At 30.3% G+C, this 19,743-nt stretch overlaps 1 protein-coding gene and 1 non-coding gene across 2 annotated transcripts; both read right to left on the minus strand.

The window, feature by feature from the left end:
• Positions 1-8,028: 8,028 nt before the first annotated feature.
• Positions 8,029-11,690, minus strand: LOC100261522 (elongation factor 1-beta 1). The gene is made up of 6 exons (XM_010653248.3): positions 11,438-11,690; positions 11,109-11,225; positions 10,272-10,350; positions 9,145-9,265; positions 8,617-8,730; positions 8,029-8,487 (listed from the first exon to the last, which is right to left on the minus strand). The coding sequence occupies exons 1-6, from the start codon at positions 11,521-11,523 to the stop codon at positions 8,324-8,326; spliced, it is 681 nt and encodes a 226-aa protein (XP_010651550.1). The 5' UTR covers positions 11,524-11,690; the 3' UTR covers positions 8,029-8,323.
• A 2,253-nt stretch (positions 11,691-13,943) lies between these two features.
• Positions 13,944-14,016, minus strand: TRNAE-CUC (transfer RNA glutamic acid (anticodon CUC)). Its single transcript has one exon. It is a non-coding gene; the product is annotated as a tRNA-Glu (tRNA).
• Positions 14,017-19,743: the final 5,727 nt, after the last annotated feature.

Genomic DNA, 19,743 nt, shown 5'->3' on the forward strand with positions numbered 1-19,743 from the left:
CTTAGAGGGTCCCGAGGCGTATCGGTCTCGGTGTATTTGTCTGGTATTGGGCGATACGTAAAATAAGCTAATTAGAAAATTCAAAAAAATATAAAAATATTATGTAAATCATCAGAAAAATAGATACAATTAAATAAGCTCAAAAAATTAATAAAATAAAATTGTCTCACATTTAACATTATTTAAATAGTTATAGAAGTATCTGCTCAAAGTTATTTATGATAATGCTAATAAAAAGAAAGTTATTTTATTTCAAATATAATAACATTTTTACTAACAACACATACAATACAACAATCAATTCCATGTTGAATGACGAGAGGGTTCAAAATCATCATCATTAGTCCTACAACGAGCATACAAATTGGGGTGGCAATTCTCGTAGTAAGGATATGATTGAAAGAGTTGTTCATAACTCGAATATAGTAGGTGAGATGATTGGCTTAATGATCCATAATCAGGAAAATATGGTTTCGAAGGCTGTTCGGGATCAACACCAGCTTGATAGTATCCAAAACCTCGATAAGCAATGCTACTGCTACTAGAAGATTAATCATATCCATATGAGTCACTAGCTCGTGTTCCAGTATTTGAATATCCCTCCAGGGATGCATCATTGGAAATTGATTAAAATCATTTCTACTAAAAGTATTGGAAGAGCTATCACGGTCCCTAAAGTTGTGATATGATCTATCATCTAGCCCTTTGGAATACGACCTTGATCCTATACCCAAATTTTGTAAGTGCTCATCAATACGGTGATGATATGATCTATGATAATCATGCCCACTAGAATAATCATCATCGCTAGGAAATGTAGTTAGTCTTTCCAAATGCTTTTGTTGTTCCCATATCCCTGGTCGATATCCATGATCTGTATCTTGTGTGGCATAGTAATTTTCACCTCCTTGTGCCCATGACATGCTAGGATCTACTTGACTAACATAACCGCCCCCAGTGCTACCATCTCCTCCAGTACCCTCACTAGTGCCACCAACTCCTCTATTGCCCCCACTAGTGCCACCACCCCGCCTACTGCCCTTATTGTTACCATCATCACTACTAGAACTTGAAGAAATTGTTCTAGAAGCCTTACCTTTACGACGGGAATCAATATCTCTTTCTTTACATTCTTTAGTGGGAAGACCTTTATTTAACCAATCCAAATTATTAGATGATAAAATAGGCTCCTCTCCTTCTCGTATCCACTCATCTAATATATCATCATCATTAAAGATATGATTAAGATAAATTGGATTGTATAAATCTTCATTGTTTCGCTTTTGCATCAAATTCTTAACTCGAAGTCGCATATTGTAGTGCACATAAACTAACTTATGCAACTTTTTCATTGCCAAACGGTTGTGCAACTTTGTGTGAATCAATGACCATGTGCTCCAATTTTTTTCACAACCTGATGAAGAACAAGTTTGGCTTAAATTTTTAACAGCAATCTTTTGTAGATGTGGACCTTCGTCGCTATAGTTGTTCCACCATTCAGCTATAATAAAGAAAATGCATACTTATTAATCACTATGATATATTAAACACAAAATGATGATAATTTCTTATTTGTAATAGACATAAATGTATTCAGTACCTGAAAGAGATTGATTTATTGTTTTCTTTGTGAGTGCACTTCGAAATTCTCCTTGGCCGTCAACAAATAATTTCACCTACATCATTAACATTTTTTTTTTGTTAATGCACATTACATATACAAAATGCATTATATAAAGGTCACAAACTATTATTATACCTCGTTAATAGCTTTTGCTTGTCTATCCAAATCTAGCTCTAATCTCTTGATAACCTTCTTTAATCCAACTTTAATTTTCGGATGGTTGGAGAGATGCTTTGAATATTGGAACATTGAATTTAAAAAAATATGCTGCCATAAGTTAAATAATGATCAGTTTATAATAATTTGTACTTGAAAAAAATAATAAAAAATATATAAATTTTTTTTTTATTACCTGCAGCATGCAAATGTCTGTGCAATTGACTTTCCCACATTCTATCAATGACTTCCCAATACTTTTCCCATTGCTTGACCGATGCCTTGATAGCCAATTTAGCTCTATCTATTGCTTCATAAATGATTGATAGTGTGGGCTTTTTATCTTGATCAACCAATTTCAATACTTTGACGAGAGGCTCCATGATGGTTTGAACTTCTCCTACCTTCTTCCAAAATCGATCAGTTAAGATAAGGTTGGATACCTTATCTCTTACACTTTTTCTGCTCCTATCTTTATTGAATTCACACCACTCATTTGTTGTGCACATTCTCTTCAAATCAGCCTCATAACGTATAAGACTCTCAAGTGAAATGAATTTAGTGGCAAAACGGGTTATTCCTGGCCTTAACAGATCTCTATCCTTGGTGAACACTTTCATCAAATTCACTACTTTCAAGCTATTATAAATAAATCCTGTTATCATCTTAGCTTGATTTAATGTCTCCTTAATCTGCTTCATGCTTCCAATATCTTCAAGCATTAAATCAATACAGTGGGCTGTACAAGGAGACCAAAACAAATGCTTCCGCTTCTCCATCAACAACATACCGGCTGTTTTAAAACTTGCCTCATTATCAGTGACTACTTGAACAACATTTTCCTCCCCAACCTCCTCTACAACTTTATCCTTAAGGGAAAAAATGTAGTCTACTGTCTTAGGTATGTTGGTAGTGTCAACTGAAGAATGGTATATCATACTTCTATCACAATAAATCATGAAATTGATGATGAGCTTTCTAGTCTTAGAACTCTAACCATCACACATGATTGTGCACCCATATATAGGCCATTTAGCCTTCAATGTTGTTATGTATACCTCAAGCTCTTGCACCTCCTCTTCCAAATTTGTATTTCCAATTTGGTATCCCGTGGGATCCTTGATGCCTGGACCTGCTTCTACTATGGTATCAATCATTGATTGATAGTAAGGCCCACTGTCAGCTGCATTAAAGGGTATTGCATTAAAGAGAAAGAATTTAGAAATAACTTTACCCACTTTCTTCACGCCTTCAGTAGAAAATAAGCTTTTTATTGATTTCTGCTTTGATAGGAACATGTAGGGATCAATTCATTTTGGAGGTATGCTAGCTCCTTCTCTTACACTGAAGCTACGTGTCAGTCCGCGCTTAATCCTAACATTAGAAGGTTGTGAGGAGCTACCACCTTTCTGATGCTCTTGTCCACATTTTTCAAAAATTTGACGACTTTCTTTCATTGCTTGTTTCATTTGTCTTATTTCAAAATTAGCCATAGCAACTTCCTCAATTTCATCATTAGAATCACCCTCATCAATTTCATAAAAATTTTCTCTATTTAAGGAATTCAAAAGTCGTTTTTTTTTCTTTAACTTTACTTTTTCTTTTGAAGTATTAGACATATGTTGTTTAACACTATGTGACACTTCTACCGGTGCACATGGACATCCTTCCACTTGTCCAGATATATGTGCGATGTGTTGCTTTAATCTTGTTATACCGCCATGTATAACTTTCCCACAATATTTACACTTTGTGGTTCTTCTACTACCACCAACAGGTTCACATGTTCCCAACCAATATCATGTTTTGAAGTCATTTTGAAAATTTAACCTAACCATGTATAAAAGGAAAACAATTTACTTTTCAAATTGAATATATATAAACACATTTATATAAGAATTATAATATTCAATTTTCCACTCACTTATATGTTTCATATTGTTACCATATAAAAATAAATTGTACTAAAAAAGCAATAAACACGATCTCACCTAAGTTCATCATCTTTTGTTTTCCACTTATTTATATGTTTTTCTAAATTAAAATCAATGTAATTGACCATGTAAATGCATACCCTTCATTCCGTATTATTAAATCATTTATGATTATTTGAAGAAAAAAAATTTCAATAATTATTAATTTTGTATAGTAATTTAATTTTGCAGTATAGTATTAATGTAATTGAGTAATAGGGAAATTTTTTGTCACTAATATAATGTAAACTTATTTATACTAATAGAAAATTGAGTGATATTTTTAAAGTATTCAAGACAATTTCTTGTACATTATATTTTTAAAAATTAAAAAATTCATGAAATAATTTAAAATTATTAATTATGTCTTATTTAGTTTTATAAGACATATAGCAACAAGATTTGAAAAGCAATAATAGATTATATATAGCAACAATATTAAACCATATATAGAGAGTATATATATTAATTTGAAAAGGAATAACAGATTATATATATGATATTATAATAAAATCATAGGTTAATTTTATGTTATTTTTATAAAAAAATAATATTTTAGCATATGTTAGAAACATAAAAATATTAACATCTTTATCATTTTTTGGGTTAAAAATTAATAATAAATATTTAAAGTAATAATTTTTCATAATATTTTATTTAAATCGAATAATTAATAAAGTTTAACTTTTTAAAAATGACTCAAAATTTTCATTCCATGTACTCATTTAGAATTGAATTATCAACATAATATTATAAAAAAATTTATTTTATATGTATTTAATTAGATTGGTTTTTTAATTTCAAAATTATTTTAAAAAATTTAAAAATTCATGAAATAATTTAAAATTATTAATTATGTCTTATTTAGTTTATAAGACATATAACAACAATATTTGAAAAGCAATAATAGATTATATATAGCAACAATATTAAACCATATATAGAGAGTATATATATTAATTTGAAAAGGAATAACAAATTATATATATGATATTATAATAAAATCATAGGTTAATTTTATTTTATTTTTATAAAAAAAAAAAACTATTTTAGCATATGTTAGAAACATAAAAATATTAACATCTTTATCATTTTTGGGTTAAAAATTAATAATAAATATTTAAAGTAATAATTTTTCATAATATTTTATTTAAATTGAATAATTAATAAAGTTTAACTTTTTAAAAATGACTCAAAATTTTCATTCCATGTACTCATTTAGAATTGAATTATCAATATAATATTATAAAAAAATTTATTTTATATGTAATTAATTAGATTGGTTTTTTAATTTCAAAATTATTTTTAAAAATTAAAAAATTCATGAAATAATTTAAAATCATTAATTATGTCTTATTTAGTTTATAAGATATATAGCAACAATATTCAACCATATACAGAGATTACATATATTAAATTGAAAAGGAATAACATATTATATATAGCAACAATATAGCAACAATATTAAACAATATTTGAAAAGGAATTCATATATTAATTTATTACCTGCTGGTCAAACCCCCTACCCTTTGTTTCTTCTTCTTCCCCAACACAGCAACACCACGTTTTGCCCTCTGTCTTCTTCTTCTTCCCCAAAACAGCAACACCCCCTACACAGCAACACCACGAAGACGTTTTGCCCTCTTCTTCTTCTTCCCCAACACAGCAACACTACGAAGATGCACTGATGCAGCCCTCTGTCTTCTTCCCTAAACCACGAAGACGCAGCCTCTCGCTCTTAGACTATTGGACCACGATCTGCTACCTTCCACTAGGCATCGCACCAAAGATGAAGATTCTAGACTCCGACAATGGTGGATTTCTTCAATCGAGCCTCTTTTTAAAGGCTTTTGAAAGGGTCACGGGTTTGTTTCAAATCTTCACGGGTTTGTTTAAAATTTTCATAGGTTTTCTTTTGTAGAGGAATCTCTGATTTCTTTGAAAAATCAAGACTTGTTGTGATGGGGCTTTTTGCAGAGAATTTGTTGAATTTTTTTCCCCAAGTTGACCGAGTTAACTCGGAATATCGGTCGACTCATCCGAGTCCAACCGATTCAGGCCGAATCTAGGTATCTGGTATCGGACTCGTCGTGGTCCGCTTCGAGGCGGATACGACTCGGCCAAGTCGTACCGGACTCAGCTGATTTTTTGAACGTTGGCTGCTGCGAGGTGGACGAGAGAGAGTTTACAGTCATGGTTTTATATCCTCTAAAACAACGTCGTTTTGATGCTGTAATTTTTTTTAAAAAAATTTAATCGAACCGACCGGTTTAGAAGGAACCGGCTGGACCGCTGGTTTAAGCGATCCAATCCCAGTTCAATCTAATTCCGATCTAATTGATTGGACCAGATCAGAACCGTGATCAGCCGACGGTTGGATTGGTCAAACCGGCTAGTCCGATCCAATTTTTAAAATCATGGAGAAATCTAAGAAATTTATCGGTATAGACGTCAAGAGGTTGCAACAAAAGATGTTCTTCCACCTTGCGACTTTGAATTTTACTTAGGTTTTGTATGAGGATGCCCCCACACTAAAGGAGAATGAAACTAATATGCAAGTGCAAGCAGCCATAAAAGTTTGGAATTGTTATGAATTCCTATAAAAGAACTACATCTTCAATAGTTTAGACAGTATAGTATATAGCGTGTAGAGAGTTCAATAAAGATTGTTAAGAAATCATAGGGAGAAAAAATATAGAAAAAATTCTAGAGATCATTTTCAAAAAGAAAGTGAAATGTTGAAAGGTTTTTAAGGAATTTCGAAATTCAAAAATTGATCTAATTAGTATTATAAACTCACGGAACTTAAAACCAATCCAATTAACATATAAAGCTAAGGAACTTAAAACCAATCTAATTGACATTATAAATTTACATATATCAAAATTCATTTGCAAATGACTTTATTGATTTCTTTTTTTATGTGTAATCATATTCTTATGATTTTTTTTTCACTAGGCAAATAAATTTTAAATAAAATAAGGCGTAATGTGTTGAATTCATTAAGGAGTCTAATATTTTTTAGAAATAATTTGAAACTCAAATAGTAATTCAATTAATAGCATAAATTCATGGATAATAATTAGTTCAAAACGACTATTATTTCTCTTTTACATAAAACCATATTTTTCTGAATTTTTTTATTAAACAATAAATAAAAAATAAAAAAAAGACTTAATGTGTTAAGTTCATTAATAAATTTATTAATTTAAAAAAATAATTTATAACAAAATAAAACAAATATTACGGAAGATTACCATACTAAAATTGACCCAGAATAGCTCTATTATTTCTCCTCTATACATAACTATACTACCTTTATGAATTTTCTTATTTAACTAATAGACTTCAACTTAACTGTTGAATTTATTAATAAGCATAATAATTTTTAAAAATAATTTGTAACTAAAAAATGAATCCAATTACCAAAATAATAATAATAATAATAATAAACTAAAATTGGTATATAATAAGTGATCACTTTACTATTTTTCTTTTCCCCACAATTATATTTTCGACATTTTGTCATGACATATAAATTTTAATTCTTTAATGAATCTTAAATTTAAAAAAGGATAGAATTAATTGGAGGCTAAATAAAAACTAATTTAAAATACTCTATGTTGTTGATTAGTAAATATGTAAATGGAATAAAAAAAACTTTATTTTAGTTTATTTACTTGTAAAGAAATTAAAATTTATTTATTTTTAAATTTAAAAAAATTCAATTATATCTTTCTCTTTTTTTTATTTTATAAAAAATTATAATTTATAATTTTATGGTAATACTAATGTCCATATTTTATTAGAAACTATTAATTTATTTATAATTATACATTTATTTTTAATAACATTTATGTTAAATTAATATTATATAAGTTAAATATACACAATAAAATAAAATAATTATTTCTGAAAACAACTTATCCAAAAACATGGATCAAATGACCTAAATGGCAGAACCATGAGCCCAAAAAAACTTAATATTTGAATCAATTTATTATTATATTGAATTATATAAATGAATTTTAAATCCCTTTTCCAAAAAATAAATGCTTCAAGAAAAAAACACTAACATCTTATCCTCTGACCTATATGAAATTGAAAGATGAAAAAAAGGCTTTACCAATTTTCAGTAGAAATTGAAAGATGAAACAACAATATGGACAAAACCCAAAGGAAAAACAGTTAAGTAGCAGCAGGATAATATTTTTATTTCTATGTTAAATATGATCCCAATGCCCATAACACTCATACTTATTTAAACCATGTATATGGGTGAAGCCAATCGAATTTGAGAATTTACCATTGCCATAAAAAACCAAATATATATGAATATGTTCCCTCAACCTCATTTTTCCTACAAAGGTTTCAATGAATAAGCCTTAACCCCTCCATAAAGAGAGTGTAGCCCTTCATCTCTCACCAATATTAGGCTGTAAAGAGCAAAAACCACAACCAAAAACATGGGCAAGAAAAGAAAACATCTTACCATTAGTGTCATTTACTAAATTATGAGAATGAAAATGCCTAAATCTAGAAATCTGATAAAGAAGGTCAGGTTTCAGGTTTAGATTTTGTTGAAGGCAACAATGTCACAACTCTGAACATACTCGTTTATGGGTTCAACTGTGAGATGCTCTTCTATAACGGAATCCACAGAGACAAGGTCATCCACAATGGTCATCATGATCTGCAATTTCTTTATCCCATAACCAACTGGAGCCAATTTTGCTGCAACAAATCCATAGCACAACTATTAACCAAGCATTCAGTTGTCAAGGTCAGCATAAGAATATAAGAATGGTCAATTTCGGTTTGAAGGGGGGAAAAAGGGTGTTTAAATTAATAATCAAACCATACATGCTCCCCACAAGAGGCCTGGCATCTCAATACTGCGAACAGCCTCTTCCAGCTTCTTCATGTCTGTCTCATCATCCCAAGGTTTCACATCCAAAAGAACAGACGATTTTCCACCTAATAGATACAATTAGAAAATAAAATGGTCAAATGCTATAAGAATCCAGAAACTATTGAAAACAACCAAACATGCCATAATTTACCAAGGACATTATCAGTTTCAGACAGGAAGATGAATATGACGAGAAAATTTGTTTAAAATGAAAAACACTTTTTTCTTTTTGAGTAGGCTTAAAATGCGAAACTTAATTCGTGATAACAATGGGCAAATTAAAGCAAGCTATATATCTATATAACCCTCCCATATCTCCTCACTCCAATCCCTTGCCACTTGAGCCAAGCCTTAGGGATAATATTAGATACCATAGAAGAGCAAAACATGAATCAAAAACAGTCATTTTATTTTTATAGTATCTTAGGCAAGCATTTTTATGTTTGTTAATCATAAATCTAATGATAGAGAAAGCTTACTCTCTTTCTTCTTTGAGGATGCCTTAACAGATGCCTCCCTCTCTTCTGCTGCCTTCTTCTCCTCCTCTGTCTCATCACCAAAGAGATCAAGGTCATCGTCATCATCTCCAGCAGGAGCAGCCTAGTAAATCCAAAGAGGAAAAATGAGTATTCATAAGACTGAGGGAAATTAAAGCATATGGACACTTAGGAAATTCAAATACAGACACAAAATGTATACCCTCCATATTCCTTCCCAAGTTGCATCACAAAAGCACAATTTGAAAATAAGATGAAAGTTACAATATCAAAGCCACTGAAGAAAAAAAAAGAAAAAAAACCTATGCAGTGAACACAAATAAATCAAGTTGACCAAGCATATTTAGTAGGTCAGTAGGTTACACAAGCCCCAATCTCTAAACAACCTTCATACCATAAGTAGGCAAATGTGTTAACTATTCTGACCACCTATTTAAATAAAATATAAGAGACAAATCAAACTGAAAACAACCAAGACCCTATTCCCACATCATCATGTCCAACTGATGCAATTATAGTTTCAAGACTCTGACAAGACCAACCAAAAGCTCTTTTGAAACTCCATCCTAGATATTCCTCATCCATATCCACAACACAAAAATGTTCAACAAAGGTTACTTCCATTAAGACTTGAAATATCAGCCATCAAATCACAATTCTAAAAATCTGAAGGTATCATGGGAGATGTTTATCACATAACCATATCCATCAGAAAAACATCTAAAAATTAGTAGAAAATCATAAAATTTGTTAATAAGAAAATTCAAGATGTTTGAGATATAGATAGAGACATCATCATATCAAAGAGATAATGATGAAGACCATATTGGTTGGCCACGTAACAGCATCATTCACCTCCTTTTACATTTTTACCAGTACCACGAAATTGAACTGACTGGATCATGGAGCCAATCCATGTCAAAATTACTAGAAACCTTTTCCAAAAAGGAAAAGTTTTCAGTTTATGATGTTTTGCAATATATAGCACTCAACTCCCAGAAGTATGCAGGTTGTGGATTCCCCATGCTTCTTCAATTCACCAGATGTAAACCATCCCCACAATGTTAACATGTTAAAAATATATATATATATAAACAAGCAATACACACCTCCTTCACTTCCTTGGGAGCAGCTTCAACAGGAGCAGCTTGGCAGCCTAAACTCACCCCAACAGCTTTTCCAGGGAAGCTACCAAAAATAGATCAGAGAATACAACATATGAGAAAGCTAAACTTGGTGCCACTGTAAAGTGTATGGTTTCAAATAAAAACTTGCATACTCAAGTCATTTGCGAGCAAGTCAAGTTTGATACAATAGATAAACATACACCCTAAATACGCCAAACATATTTCAAAAATCAAAACAGAGAGAGCATGGGCTCCAACGGCCGTATTTGATATTCAATTTATGGCCTCGCATTATCTACAGACTCAGTTAGAAAAAAGACTGTTGGGGGAAAACAACATGGCATTGAGGGGGGAAAACCCTAAATTATTTGTAAACCAAATAAAAAACCCCATAAAGTTTCTCAAACAGAATCATTGGTGTAAACTTTCTATTCTTGTAAGAAAGGAAAGCATTAAAAAAGAGAGTAAAAAACAGTGTTTCAAGTACTGAATGGATTGTATTTAAACACATTACGATATTTAGATTGTTAAATACTTCAAAATAATAATAGTCTATTGATTGGTATTGGTATTCTTTAGAACCCTAAAAGATTGTGATTCTTAGATCCTACCCTGTCGTGTACAGTCCCATAATTATTACAAAACATTACTCTGAAAAAATTGGAAATAAAGAACTATAACAAGCAAATGATCCAAATTAAAATCAAGAACTAAATTAAAAAATTTGCAAAATCCTCAACCAAAATAATAATGAATTGACTAACAACAAGGACTGATACAAAAAAAAAGGAAAAGTAGTTAAAATTAGAAAGCAGAAACCTTTTGGCGAGATGCGAAGAAACACAGCTGTACCACTTGCTTGCATTGGGGAAGTGACTTCCGGGTTTCTCCAGAACCGCGGCGTAAACCTTTACATCATCCTTCGTCAGATGACCCCTGCAAACACCACCAAAAAAAAAACCCACCATCAGTACATGTAATCAAATCGCACATAACAATGAAGATCTGAATCCACAAACACTCAATTTGGCTCCTGAGAAAACAAAGCAAATTGCTTTGATTCGGTTTAAAATAAAGATAACATTTTGCTTTGTTGGGTTTATCGTTTTCTGTGGAACCAAACAAGGCATAACGAGTAGGAAAATTACCCAGAGATGTAGGCTTTTCCGGAGAGGAATTCGTCCAGAGACTTGAGACCAGCCTCAGTGTGTAGATCCGAGAAGGTGATGGCCATTGAGTTCAGTGGAGATGTGAGAGAGAGAAAGAAAGAGAGAGAAAGGGGTTGGAACAAAAGAGCTTAACCACCAGAAGGGAAGAGAATCCGAGACGCCTAAAAAAGTAGTATTTATAGCTACTCAGGAAACCCTAGAAGTCCTGGGAATATCTTCGTGACTCTGTACTCTAATCCACCCACACTATTTTACCTTGTCTTTTTACCATTTACCATCTCTCATTCACTTTTACCACATTCTAGAATTTTTTGTTAAAATTATAATAATTAATTATTATAATTTTTTCTCATGCTAATAAATTATGATATTTTTAGATATTTGAAAATATGTTTAATTATAATTTTTTTTAAAAAAATTATTATTTTTCAAATTTATATGAGAAGAAATGAAATATTTTTATAGATGTTTTTAATATGTAAAAAAAAATATATTTAACACTTAATAGTATTAAGACATCAATAATAACAAACAACTTAATGATATTCACATATTAGAAAAAAAATCAAACAGTTTAAACATATACAATTTTTATTAGTATTGTTTCCATTATAAATATTTTTCAGAGATAATTGTTTAACATTTCGATATAAAATAAAGAAATTACTTTGATATTGTTTTTTATAGTCACTATACAAAAAAAATTAATTTTTGGAAGAATTATTGATTATCGGAGAATTACTTTAAAAGATTTTTAGATTTTTAAAAATTTGTTAGACATCTAATTTTTGTAAGAAAGTGATTCCAAGTATTAGAAAGTATTTTTAGTCATTTCCAAAATCAACGCTCTTATTCACATTTTGCTATATTTAGATTTAACTCAAATTGAAGCCTATCAAATTTTAAACAAAAAAACTAACACCACCAAAGTCCAAGTGAAACAAATTCTATATAAAACCAAAAATATTTTTGTTAAAATTACATGTCATGATAAGGACCCCTATCGTCAATCAACACATCATTAACTCATCTCAAACTCAAAGTTATACGTAAACACAAATTTTAGGATATGTTTTGTGGGACCCTTTATGCAAGGCTGTCTTGCAGTCCACTACTCTCTCACGGTCGTTTGGCTAGAGGAGTCGTTTGGGAAACCGTCTTTAGCCAAATGGCCCAACGACCCTTTGATCGAGTGATTGATTCATCTCAAAGTTGGTTAGACGGATAAATCCTACATGGATATAGCATGACTAAGGCTTGACCGTCCATCATGCATTTACACACCTATTAATGCACAAATTGCACGCCTGACACACTTTATATTAACTACGACCATTATGGAATACATTCCATTCTCAGCGACTTCGTCGTTATGAATCGACAATCAATGACATAATATTACACAATCAAGTGCAATTAAGGTGCAATTAAGACACTTGGAAAGACGTTACACCGCAAAAGGTATAAATAACCATGTAGAATCTACAAATGGTAAGAGAGTTTTTTTTCTGCAAAAAACTTTGACTTGCTGAAGCCACTTATTGACTTTAGCATCGGAGGGGCGTGCCTCGACAAACCATCTGGATAGCCTTTGTGTAGGGATTAAAGTCGTTTGCATCTCAAGGGACTTAGACGAAACTATTGGCCATCTCCTTCATTTAGCTCATGGTAGCTAGACGAGACTATCTACTTGGATTGTGCAACAACATGTTTGATATTATTTTTATTTGAAGTGTTTTTAATTGAAGTGTTTTTTTAAAAGTATTTATTGGAGAATCACCTATCAAGTACTTCTTCAAGAAACAGGACAAATGATTTTTTGATTTTTTAAATGTGTTTTTTAAATTTCTCTAATAATTTTTAAAAGTATTTTTCAACTTTTACTTTTCTAATAATTTTTATTGTTTTGAGATTTTTATAAATGTGTTAAATTATTTTTTTTGTCAAATATATATTAATATACATGCATTAAATTTTTATTTTTTAGTATATAAAAAACAAATAATTTATCACTTTTAATAGAAATAAAATATTTAAAAAAATTAACTTAAGTGCTTTTTCAATTTAAAACTTAAATTAGTATCTCAAAAAAAAAAAAAAAATCTTACATCAATTAAATTTTAAAATAAAAATAAAATGATGTTTGCTATAACGTTCAAATTTATATCATTTTAGATTTTTTTTTTAAATTAAAGAAATTAAAGTTTCTCTTTTTAGATTTATTTCAACATTTTAAAAAAATAAAAAATAAACTAAATAAAATATAATATTCATTTCATTTTTTATATTTATTTTTTTATTTTTTTTAAATGGCAAATAAATAAAGATAATGTGATCTTTTTAAAGAAATAATGGATATAGCAAAAACTATTTGAACGTGTAAGTAGTTGCATTAATTCATGACTTTTGGGCCCAAAATTGTTCTGAAGGGCTCTTTTGGGCTTTAAGCCTCATGGGCCTGTAAGGCTTTGAAAAGAAAAAACATTTCCGTTGCCGGGACTTGAACCCGGGTCTCTCGGGTGAGAGCCGAGTATCCTAACCAACTAGACTACAACGGATTGTTGGGCTATGCTTCATTGATTAAAAATTACAAATCTAAATTAAAATTAACTTGCCCCCTTGATATTGAGGTTAATGCACCAATTGATATTTTAGCATCAATAGACATATCGTGTGGTAAAATTTGTATTGGGAGTGTGGATTGGAAAATCAATAATATCTCTAACATGTATCTTTAATATTTCTATACCGTATATTGTTAGGTGCAAAATTTATCTATATTTTGATTATGATATATTAAGGTTATGTTTGGTTTCTATAAAGTATTAAAGATTTTTTATTTATTTTTATATATAAGAAAAATGGTTTTTTAATATTTAGTTTATCTATGAAAAATATGAAAGAAAATCAAATATAATTAAACTTAGTCAGAAATTTATAAATTTATAAATTATTTAATTTTTATATAAGAGAAAAAAGATGTAAATGAGTTTGAAATAGTATATAAAAATTATTTATTGACTTTAACTTTAACTTATATATTCTTTCCTTATCCTTTTTTCTCTTTATTTTTTTCCTTCACATTTTCCCTCAAATTTTTCATAAGGAACCAAGCATAACCTAAATGCCTCTTTAATTCTTTTTTTCAATAACCTTTTGGGAAGAGAATTACCAAATATCTCTTTTAAGATTTCAAAGTTGCCATCATTTCTCTTTCTCTATCGATATTTTAAACCCTAATTGGCATTAGCATATAACACATGACAAGACATGGAAAAGATATAAGCAAACCAAACAAAGAAACCAACCATAGGCTTAGGGGTGATAATAGGTCATGCTAGGTAAAAAAATAGTGAAAATTTGCTTAACCCAAACACATGGCAAGGCATGAAAAGACTAAAATCAAACTAAACAAAAAAACCAACCATAAGGGATGACAATAGGTCATGTCATGTTGAAGTGAAAAATAGTGAAAATTTATTGTACTTGAATACAACTCATTTAATAATCATCTTGAAATGACCCAACACATACGACTTATTAGTCAAGTTATTGGAAGAACAAAAATGAGTTCAAAAGCATTTTATTTGTTTTTAAGCCCAAGTGGTCAAGGGTTCCTTGAACCGATTGAATCAATTGGGGAATCGATTCAACTAGTTAAATTTTTTTGGTTGAGGATTGGTTAAGCTACTAAAAAAATTCTTCTATCTTTTCCAATAACTTGGTGTTGTTGGTAGATCCCCTAACTTTCTTGATTGAGGATCAATCTAGGGTTAGCTGAGGGCTACACAAACATTAAAAAGGATAAACTATCACCTATTGTATATTAAATACGCAATTGACTAGTGAATTGGTCAAACTAGAGTTCGACCGATCAAGGACAATTTTTGTTATTTTAGGAGTTTGAGACTTTTCTATAAATGAGAGAGCTTCTATGCATTTATTGACAAGAAAACTATATTTATTTGCTTACTACTTTTTTATATTTCAAAAGCTCTTCATTAAAGTGCATTGATCTAAAACTTGCAAATCCTTTTAATGCACTATTGAATTTAATCCTATCTTTACTTTGTATTGTGAACCATCTTTATACTAGGATTGTGAGCATTAAAAACATCTATACCTATTCATTCTTAAGTAAGATTGTCTTCAAGTTAGTGAAAAATTTGGAGTTGTAAGTGGCCGTTGGAGCCGGTAATTCTAAGTGCAAGAAGGTTGAGGACTTTATTCTTAAAGTCTTGGTGATAAGTGGGACTCTCATTCTATTAAGAGATTGAGGAGAGTAGACATAGGTGGATTGTTGAACATCTATGAAAGAGTTTGCATCTCTCATCTCAACTCTTTATTTATTTGCTTGTTTTGTTGCTTTCATTGTTATGTTTCAAAAAAAATTTAATCACTCAATTCAAATCCCACCCCTCTCCTCTTGTTGGTTCCCTAAAGTTAATTAGTCTTGTTAGTCTTATTCCACAACAATGACAGACACATAGCCCCATAACCTCTAATATTTTATTCTCACCATTGTAGTAATGGCGTGGTATCTCTTATAAAATACAATTACTTTTTCCCACTTGAAACAAATTTTGACTCTAAAAAATTGAGGAATTGATGAAATGACACTCTCTCTTTCTCTCTCTTTCTTTCCTTCTCATATTTCCACATGTAAAATTACCAATATAATGAGCTTCTAATGCCAACTAGTTAGTCTAACAATATGGCAATAGGAAAAAGATATCTTATAAGTAGCCTAAATCTCCCACTTGTTAGGCATGTGCCCAGGCCAACTCAACCATAAGAATTCTTACACATTCTTTCAAGTATCATTAGGTTTTTCTATCTTCAAGCATTGTAATTGACCTCAGGAGTGCATCATCTTAAGACACCAATTTCTTTAACAAATCATTAGGATTCATATATATATACATATACATATATATATATATATATATATATATATATATATATATATATATATATATATATATGTATGTATGTATGTATGTATGTATAATTTCTTATCCTAATATTTGTAGGTTTATCTACTTTAGGCTCTTCCAAAGCCCTTTGTTTTAGGTGAGGGACTTTGGGTTGGGTTGGGGTGGGGTGGGGTGGGGTGGGGTTGTTGGACAAAGTGATGTGAGAAGGGAGAGTGGAATTGAAGAATAAAAGCTCAATGATCTATATTCCAAAGATTTACTGAGGTGAAACTTTTAGAATAGTAGAAATTATCAAGTCTAGTAGATACTATAGGTAATCACAACCGCTATATGTAGTAATATCATATGTATCATCTCTTATTGGTATATCAATTGTCATAATTCCCTTTTTAAGTTATCGTTAATTTTAATGATATTATTTCTTTATTTGTTTTTAAAATGTTTTCAATTTCAATTGAATTCTTTTCATCTGGAAGTGCAAACAAGTATTTTGGAGTAGATACACCAATTGGTCAGGTTAAATGTCTTTTCAACCTCCAAGGAAGGCATTTATAGATATGCACCATAGATGACATATATGAGATAGGACAATCATATCTATAATATCTTCTTTTGTTTCTATAAAACATGAATGTACACAAGTATTGAGCAAGGGATGGGATGAGATGAGAAATGAAATAAAAAGAGAGGAATGATGGTATGAGATAGTTTTACATCTTCACTTGAGCCACCCCTTTACCTAAGAGAAACCTTATGCACTTGTGTAACATTCAATACATTGTCCACCCTACAATACTAATTCAACCATTTAGGAGCTAGCCCTTTTTAAGGAGGAACCATCGTTTACTTATTAGATCAACCATCCATTTCACTACCAATTCAATTATCTATATCTTTGGTCAAACCACCTTTTATTATGGTGCAACCTCATGCATTGTTGCAACAATAGATCACTCCATCAAGTATGACACCTCTAGTGCAAAAAACAAACCTCCATTTAATGATGAGGAATGAGTTTTAGGCCAAAATGGGCTTCTTCAGAAACTTAGTATTAAAAGTGGTGCTTTTTCCAAAACTAATGTTCAAAACAGCCTCCATCAATCCACATAAGCATAAAAACCATTTTTTAATACTATTTTTGTTTACTTTCCCAGCTTTCCATTTCGTTCTCTATTCTCTGTGTAATTTTTTTCTTCAAAACCTTAGCCCCACCAATGGGCCACTATGAGAGAGACGTTGTTGGAGCTACAAAGCATCAAGGTTGAGGTTGACCCCAATCTTCTTTTTGGCTTGTTTTATGTAAAGTTTTGGCACTTTCCCATTTTTCCCCCCATATCGGAATCTTGATTTTCAGAATTTTTTTCCCCATTGCTATTGGTTTTCTCTTTTGTTTACGTCCTTCATGGCTATTTTAGCATAAATGGTTTGTTATCATCCAAAGATTGAAGCCCTTAAGATGTAGACGTTTGTTGAAGTTTCTGGGAAAAATGGAAATTTCTGGGGAAAATGAAAATTTTTGGGGAAAAATGACAGATCTGTGATTCTAATATATAGGTTATGTAAGATAAAAATGACAGATCCTTTGTAATATGAGTCCATATCACCCGAGGTTTGCTTTACCACCAGCTAAAATAAATGTCTGGATGTTGGAAGAAATAACCTAAAAAAAAATAATGGGTAAATATTAGTACTTAGATTCCTGTTTTGTCAGTATTGTGATAAGAATTCACAGGTTGAATACCAATCTTTCCTTTCTTTAGCTACCGTAGAAGGAAACTAGGAATATTGAAGTTGAGAAGATAAAATGCATATTGTCAAAAGAACTCATAAGTGGGTACATTTACTAGTGCCATTTTCTGCACCTAATTCAACTTGGATTAGTGAAGTGAACTACTTGGGACCACAACTATGTGCCCTTGGACACGTCTAGATGTTCAAGTAGGGTGTGATGTTAGGGAATATAAAAAAATGCCAAGAAAACATTTTTATCATTATACTATAATTTAGAATCACAATCTACATGCTATCTTTATTCTGCACTGCAAGCATAACAACAAGGAAGGTTATCAAATATGATTTTCAGGATCTAATTTTTAAAATAACACCAAATAGAAGATCAAAGTCAGGCTTTTAGGTGGTTGACATCCAATTCTATTCGTATTAGTTGTTATAATTGAGTGTAGCATGATAGAATGAGTATGGGGCCTTAGGGTTGAATAAGCAAAGCCACAAAGAAGATAAAATCAAAATGAATGGAGAGCCTTACTTGCCCAAGTCATAGAAGTTATTACAAGCATTACAATTATGACTCAACTTCTGCCTCTAGTGACCAGACTAAATAAAATAACTAGATCCAATTCCACACTAATTGGGTCAGCTTGAAGGTTACCTACTTAATATTCTCCACTTATGGGAGTAAATTGTATTATTCATTCTATAATGGTAACAAATTTTTTAATTGTATGTTCTATATATAAAACAATTTAATAACCTTAGGATATAGTTTTTATTCATGAGATATTGAAAATTATTTTTTTTACAAGGTTTTTAAAAAAATCTCATTTTTTTTTGTTGAAAATAACATATTTAACATATATTTATTTTAAAATTTAATTTTTAATATAAAAATATTAATTTAATTTTATCAATAAAATATTAAAAGTTAATCTCATCCTAATTATCAAATTAGAAAAATAAACTAAATGTGTTTGTAACCCAAACACATGTAAAACATTTTATTGGACCAAAAAATAAAATACGTCAAATTACACAATAATAGACATAATAGTAAACTTAACAGTTTCTCAACATCCAAACAAGAGAATTACTATTAGATAGTTTTCTAAAAATATTTTATAAATTTTTGTATTGTATATAAGTATGTTGTAATTTTATGAATAATAAGTTGAGAAAATTGTATTTCATATTTCAATTCTCGAACATAAATTTGTTCTTAAAAACAATTTTAAAGAACTATATAATAGAGTTAGTTGACTAGTCTTTTTAGATGTGATATATGTTATTGGAACTCGGGGAACTTCCTTAGTAGCCTTTTATTATTATTTTTTCATGTGTTTGTACAAATCGTCAATGGAGAAACCGTTAGGTAGAAGCTAGTATTTAGGGAATGATGAAATAATTCTTATCCATTTTGAATATGCTACCATCCCAGACAAGGGTCCTAATGCCCTTATTGATGTTTAGTATTATGACCAATGCTACAATTTATTGCCATTATTTAGGCCATCTAAGACATACTCATGATTTTTTATTTAAAAATCAATAAAAGAAATTGAACCTAAACCCTATGCTATTTTATTTTATTTTTTTACTATAAAATGACATGTT

The sequence above is a fragment of the Vitis vinifera genome, chromosome 6 (assembly GCF_030704535.1).
Source record: "Vitis vinifera cultivar Pinot Noir 40024 chromosome 6, ASM3070453v1".
In the NCBI taxonomy this organism is placed as follows: Eukaryota; Viridiplantae; Streptophyta; class Magnoliopsida; order Vitales; family Vitaceae; genus Vitis; species Vitis vinifera.

What these genes read in the sequence shown, in the direction of transcription:
- LOC100261522 (XM_010653248.3), bottom strand. Translation starts at nt 11,523, where the DNA reads ATGGCCATCACCTTCTCGGATCTACACACTGAGGCTGGTCTCAAGTCT. An exon ending in GGAAAAGCCTACATCTCTGG is followed by an intron (nt 11,226 to 11,437) that starts GTAATTTTCCTA and finishes TGGTGTTTGCAG; the next exon opens with GGGTCATCTGACGAAGGATG. An exon ending in TCTTCGCATCTCGCCAAAAG is followed by an intron (nt 10,351 to 11,108) that starts GTTTCTGCTTTC and finishes TATTTTTGGTAG; the next exon opens with CTTCCCTGGAAAAGCTGTTG.